We start from the raw sequence: 7,265 nt of genomic DNA on the forward strand, positions 1-7,265 counted from the left end.
TAACCATAAGAGATTAGCTTTTGGTGTACATTCTGTCCACGGAGCGTCATCTCGTGGGACAGGGCGCTTCGAAACGGGCAAATCGAGCAACCTCTGACCTCACGGGAACCGGATGTGGCGGAGTGAAGATGAGTAAATCAGTCCAGTTTTAGACACACTGTACAACGGCGTTTCTCAAACTTTAGTAACACTGACGCTTTGGATGGTTATGGGATGACCATAAGGTGACATAATCAATGATGTAGCACTATAAAGGCCCAGAATGAACCTTAAATGTCTGATGTGATGGGATTCAGTTACACTGAATAGATTTGAACCCACTGTTGACACCATGAGAGCCAGTACTTTGCTTTTTTTCAAAAATACAGTTTACAAATATATATTTTTTCCTTACACGTTAACAAGTTTCCCTTCTCCACCCTTTTTCAAGATGCTAAAACATTTCTCATGTTTTCGTTTCGCGCCTCTTTCGCTTTAGATCTTCATCCATAGATGTTTTTTTTTTGTTATGTTGTATACCACATTAAAAAGTGCAGCACAAAAATATTATATTTTATACATGTATATCTCATCACTCCAGTTTTCATATATTTCCGTTACATGTGTTTAGTAATCTGAGCTATTACACGATTGCACCACTACATTATCAGCCATAGAAATTCAGACTAGCAAAACATGCTTCATTTTTTTTTTTTTCGTTGTTAAAGTATAGAAACGTGTACAAAACTGAACGGATTAAAAAAAAGCTAAAATATTTCATAAGAGATGAAGAGTTGATGTTCACTAAAACGTGACCGCTCTGCTTTTTGTAGCTGTTAAAATGTTTTCGTACGGAACGGAGAGGAGACTGGAGTGACTCTACACAGGACCCTGTTAAAATAACCCCTGAACGGTTTCCAGTGTGATTCTTTAAGCGTTTCCTGTGTAGTGTGACCAATTCCACCTACAGCTGGAGAAACGACGCAAGCAGAACTGACACCATGAGAGACGACGGATAGAAAAGGGGCTCATAAAAGATCTGTGTGAGAATCTAATAAACATACAGTATGAAAAAAATAATGCAGTATGGGCTCATCAACGAGACAAACTCAGAACACTTTCAGTCTATCAGGTGAGAGAAGCCAGTTTCCCAGGAGTTTCCCTCGCTTCTCCTCCTGTATAAAACTCATAATCATGGCACGTTTTTTAAAAACGGATGTTGCTCCAAACTTAGAAACGTAAAACGACAAACAAAGACGGACAAAGCGACAGGCGTGGATGCTCTTCGTCCTCTAGGCTTCCACTTTCTCTTTCTTTTTGTTCTTCTTCAGGAAGGACGGGGTTCTGAACTTCTTCTTCTTCTTGTTGGGTGATTTGGAGGGCGAGCTCTCGGGCGTCAGAGCCTCTTCGATCTTCTCTCCCGAGCGCACGCTGATCTCGACGCTTTCCACGCTGGTGGTCAGCTGGCTCACGCGCTTGATCAGCTCGTCCTCGTCGCAGTGCTGGTCTTTACCGTTCAGCATCACGCCGCTGTGGTTCTCTGCATGAGGAACGATGAAGAACACAACTGATCAATCAGTGTTGGGAAACCATCAACAGTTGTGATGATAATGAATCTTATTTGTTTGTGGTGGTTAATTTTGATCACATTCATTTTATTATCAGTATATTATACAGTAACTATTAGAAACATTAAGTAATGATAAATATTAATGTTGTTTGGCAACTATAAAGATTTGTGCTAAAGAATTATTTTTAGAAGAATGTTGCTGTTTATTTATTGTATTAATAATGAAGTAAAATTATTAGAAAAATTAACTAGTAATAATCACATTTTAAGTTACAATTTTTCTTAGCCAAAAAAAAACGAACAAAAGTTTTGCTAATGAATTTTATTTTGCTAGAAATTGTGTTTGTTGTGGTTTTTATTTATTGTGTAATTGTATTATTAATGAAACTAAAATAAGAAAAAACACTAATAATTACATTAAAGTTGTAAAGTGGCTAAAAAAAAGTTTTTTTTAAAAATGGTGTATTCCATTGTTGTGCTAAAATCAAATTTTATTTTAAAAAATAATTTGAAAAAAAAAATTAATAAATTCAGTAGATTCTTTAATAAGCTACAATGTTGCTTGGCAAAAAGGGGACAAAATATGTGCTAATGTGTTTTTTTATTTGCTAGATTTGTTTGTGGTGTTTTTCCCCACGTATTATTGTATTATTAATAAATTCTAAACTAATTATTAAAAAATATTAACAATAATCGATAATAAAAATCTTTAATAAGTTACAATGTTGCTATTCCATAAAAACTATACTTGTTTTTTGTTGCATTATCGTATTATTAAAAAATTCTAAACTAATTATTAAAAAAAATAACAATAGATTTAAAAAAATTCTTTAATAAGTTACAATGTTGCTGTTCCATAAAAACTATACTGGTTTTTTGTTGCATTATTGTTTTATCAAAAAATTCTAAACTAATTATAAAACAAATTAACAATAGATTTAAAAAAAGTCTTTAAGAAGTTACAATGTTGCTGTTCCACAAATAACTATAGTTGAGAGCAAATGTTTGTGACTATTTTAAAATTTTTTATTTATAAAGTAATTAAATTATACATTCACAATAATTATTAAATTATCATATTGATACCCCATGTGATAAAATTACTGCAACTCACAACGTATTGCTTTATTTAACGGAGTTAAACTCCATGGCAGGTGATTACTGCATATTTTATAAAACCCTTGAATATTGAATAAAAAGCTTTTTTGAACATCAGATTCACATCTAAACTCATGATGCCCAAAGTAACAGAAGTTAATCATTGCATCATCATTACAAGAAGCTCTGGGGCAACACGTCCTGGCTCGAGTGCGACCTCCACTTCAGATAAACGTGTTGAACGTGCCCTCAATCGTTGCCTACTTATGGTTCATCAGCGCTCATGTAATATGTTGGTTGAGTAACCGCTGATTTTGATGCAACTGATACAGAGTGACTGGGGCAAACGCTTCCTGTTTCTCCACCCAACACTAAACCTTATCCCGCTGTGTGTGTGAACACATATCAGTGTTTCCTTTGTTTATATAAGGCTTCATCTTCAGTTTATGTAAAGGTCTCTACTGTGCTCCCCTCAAAGCTCCTCCTGTAGTCAACTTTAATTTACTCTTCTAAAATGGGAATATCAGGTAGTGCTTGTTTAATAAGGGCAATAGAAGAGCAAGGTAACATCCTGCAACATATCCTGCCAGAAAGTTTCACAACAAGCAGGACAGTTTATTATAAACATTTTGAAACTATGATTCCTGTTGACCAGTGCTATTTTAGTATTGTTTATGTACTAATATTGCATTTATTCATATTTTGAATTCAATTTTATTTTTATATGTTCACTTTTCATTTTAATTTTAGTAATTTTGTTACATGCTTTTATTGTTTTAGTTTATTTTTATTTAAATAGTTCTATTTAGTTTTAATTTCAGTTTTTAAATTTTGGTACCTGAACTTAAACTTCTTTCAGTTAGCAGCCAAGGCAACATTTTTAATTTTGGCTAGTTATTTAATTTGATGTTTTTCATTAATATTCTCATTTAACATTTTATTTTATTTCAGCTTTACTTCAATTATTTTTAATGGTTTTAGCCCTAGTTAACAAAAGTGTTACTATAGTAAATTACAAGTGAAATAAATATGAATAAAACACTACATATATATATATATATATATATACACTATTAAAATGGACAAAAACAACAAAATTACTAAACCAAAATGAAAACACCAAAACTGTGTCTATGTCTATAAAAATAAAAACTGATTCATACTATTAATAAAACTATAAAAGTACCTCAGTTTTTTTCATGTAATATTTATATTTTATTTCAGCTTCACTTTAATAAAAAAATGGTTTTAGCTACTAAATCAAAATGAAAACAAAAAATAAAAACTGATTCAAAATATTAATAAAAACTATAAAGGTATTTCAGTTGTTGTTTTTTCATGTAATATTTATATATTATTTTAGCATTATAAATAAATATAAATGAATAAAATCTTTAAAAAAAAAAAATAATTAAATGAATTGTTTTAGCTCTAGTTATCATAGTAAACTAAAGCTGAAATAAAAATGAATAAATACTATATAGACATAAAAAAATAAAAGCGGCTAAAAATGACAAAAACAAAAACTGATTCAAAATATTAATAAAAACTATAAAAGTATCTCAAAGTAGTTTTTTCATGTAATATTTATATTTTATTTCAGATTTACTTCAATTATCAAAAAATGATTTTAATTGTTTTAGCTTATACTTTGTGAGAAATTCATTATAGTGAAACAGTGCAGTGTTTTCTTTCATTTTCCTCTTGAACTGTTACCTAGCAACCCTGATAAACATTTGCAGCTAATATTGACATGATATGTTAACATACTGCAGTTTGGATCTGCATAACACACACACACACACACACACACACAGGTTGAGGTTGAGGTTGAGTGAGGTGAGACAGCTGGCTCTTTCAGTGTGCTATACCTTCTTTAGCGGGAGTGTTTTGTGGAGACACTGACTGAGAGAGTGTGGAAGCGTCGTCTGACGTGAGCTGCTCTTCATCTGCAGGAGTCAGTTGGTTAGTGAACAGACAGACAGACAGGTTAACATGTGAGGACACTGTCCCAGCTGTAAGACGCTCGCAGGACAGACAGTCTTGGCTGTATGCATTCAAGTTAGTCCTGTGCAAGATGCACTGTATTGATTTTTAGCTATGAGGGGCCGAGTTATACCATTAGCATTGACTGGCTCATATATATATGTGAGGAAATCTTAAAAGCAAGGAGGTATCATGCATCACAGTGGTCTTTATTTATTAGTTTACACCAGTCTGAAAGGTGAAACACTGTTTAAAAGTTTGGGGTTAGTAGGGATGTAACAATGCACCACTTGCTTTGTATCGCTGCTGTTCATAAGCGCCACCTACTGTCTCATTCAGCCCATCTGCTGTTTTTGTTCAGTGCGGATGTTTTATGTCAGGGGTGGCAAACGTCGGTCCTGGAGAGCCTCAGCCCTGCAGAGTTTTGCTTCAACCCTAATCAAACACACCCAAACAAGCTAATCAAGGCCTGAAGGGTTATTAGGAAGCTACAGGCAGGGGAGTTTTAATTAGGGTTGGAGCTGAGCTCTGCAGGACTGCGGCTCTCCAGGACTGGAGTTCGCCACCCGTTTTATGTAGTAGAGTTTCACAAAGCTAATGTAGGGCCATTCTGTTTTGGCTTCAAATTTTGAAATTATACAATCTTATTTAAATTAAACACTGCTCATGTTGCATGTGTGCATCATCTCTGTTTGGATCGTGGTTAAAATGCAGTGGTTGCCTCTCATTTTAAATGGAAAGAGCACAGACAAAGCCTTATTTCATTCATATTAAGAGATTTATTTTATTTGTGTAACTTACTTGTTTGATTTGGGGTTTGTTTTAAAATTTCAATTTAGTTTTGTTATATTTCAATTTCACAAAGAAATGTGCAGCAATAGCCTAATAAAACGACACCTTTTCATTTACTGTATAATGTCTTTAATCTCATTTTGTAAAAAAAATAATAATAATGAGAAAATCGAATCAGAATTCTATCAAAATGAAATCAAAATCCTGAATCGATTCGAGAGTTGAGTGAATCGTTGCATCCCTAACGGTATTATATATACATATATACTCGAACTGTAGAGTACGGTGGAGATGTGAGGGACTCGTGAGCGTGTTTTACCGTCTACTCCGAGCTGCTGCCGTTCTGCTCGTTTCTGGTAGTCCTGCAGCACTTTCTCGCTCAGCTCGCTGAAGGGGTTTGGAGGAAGTGGTCCCGTCTGCTCCTCGTCATCGCCCATGTACGGCTGCACATGTGTGTGGGGGCAGAGCAGAGAACACAAAATAAGACACTCGAAGCGCACCTCAGTTATGAAATGAGTCACAACGCCGACAAAAACCACTCAAACACACAGACCATCAGATGTGTTGATCACTGTGCGCATTCAAAAGCAAGACAAGTCACAAATCCTCAAATATTAAAACGCAAAATATGACGTGAGAACACCGCAAATCTAAAACTACAAGATTTCGATGTAACAAGGAGTCATGCAGATATTTCAAAAATGAAAACCGCGACACACAAAACTCCCTGGGATTTTACCTGGACTGGCGACTGTCTCTTAAAAATAAAAACAGAGCTTCATAAGACCCTGCTTTGAATAGGGATGGGCGGATTGATCCCGAAAGGATCGATCCTCACATCAAAATATTGATTCTAAAGTGCATTTTTAACCATTAATTTTATTTATCTATCAAGAAATTCAGTGCATAAAATAAGCTTGTAAGTGGAAAAATAGACTACATTAGCGAATAATTGTGTTGGATAGAACCATTTCTCCTGCTCATCGGAACACATGCAAATGCTGAAAGACAGAACCAATCAATCACAGACAGCATTCGCTGCTGACGCATGGCTCACAGTGCTTGTTCAAATAGACCATCACAGATGCATTTTAAATTACATTTTAAAATATATTCAAATAGAAAATAGTTCTTTTTAATTGTTATATTCTACAATATTGCTGCTTTTACTGTTTTTATTTTTAAATAAGTGCAGCCTTGGTGAGCATGAGACTTAAAAAAATATATATTACAAAATCTTACTGACCCCAAACTTTTGTGTACATGTAATATTTATTTTAAATTGGCTAGTTTTTGCAAGTAAACTTATTTAAACTGGTTGTTAAAAGTTCAAATGGATTGTGTTCTGTTCTGTAATTGCTGTTAATAAATCTGTCAGCCAAAAAATACCCTACAGTTTCACCTTTAGGAGTAAATAGGCTAGTTTGTGCAAGTACATTTACTTATTTAAATTGTTAAAAGTTCAAATGGATTGTGTTCTGTTCTGTAATTGCTGTTAATAAATCTGTCAGAAAGAAATATGCTAAAGTTTAGCCTGACAACAGCCTGACAGCCTTTTTACAAAAATTAACCATGGTTTTATTACAGTAACCACAGTTTACCACAGTATTTGTACTAAAACTGCAGTAACCACACATTTACCATGGCAATAATAATAATACATTTTAGTACGTATTTAACACCATGTTTATTTTTCATGAGGTACCCTTAAAGGTGCACCTTTGTAACTTATCTACCCTTAAAGCATGCATACTTGTATGGTACTAATATGCTCCCTTTTAGGGGTATAGTTGCACCTTTGAGGTTACTGCCCCAGTAAAGGGCTAAAATACAATTATAG

At 33.9% G+C, this 7,265-nt stretch overlaps 1 protein-coding gene across 3 annotated transcripts in view; it reads right to left on the bottom strand.

The window, feature by feature from the left end:
- Positions 1–350: 350 nt before the first annotated feature.
- Positions 351–7,265, bottom strand: part of LOC107717656 (gamma-adducin-like) — a 95,218-nt gene continuing 88,303 nt past the window's right edge. For 2 of the 3 annotated variants that reach the window (XM_016524472.1, XM_016524471.1), the window contains 3 exons: positions 5,745–5,868; positions 4,519–4,596; positions 351–1,519 (listed from right to left, as the gene is read on the bottom strand). In XM_016524472.1, the coding sequence (XP_016379958.1) occupies positions 1,272–1,519; positions 4,519–4,596; positions 5,745–5,868 (450 nt within the window). In that variant the 3' untranslated portion in view covers positions 351–1,271. The remainder of the gene's footprint in view (positions 1,520–4,518; positions 4,597–5,744; positions 5,869–7,265) is intronic. The other variant, XM_016524473.1, reaches the window with a different exon arrangement.

The sequence above is a fragment of the Sinocyclocheilus rhinocerous genome, unplaced genomic scaffold, assembly GCF_001515625.1.
Source record: "Sinocyclocheilus rhinocerous isolate Xijiao unplaced genomic scaffold, SAMN03320098_v1.1 scaffold633, whole genome shotgun sequence".
Taxonomy (NCBI): Eukaryota; Metazoa; Chordata; class Actinopteri; order Cypriniformes; family Cyprinidae; genus Sinocyclocheilus; species Sinocyclocheilus rhinocerous.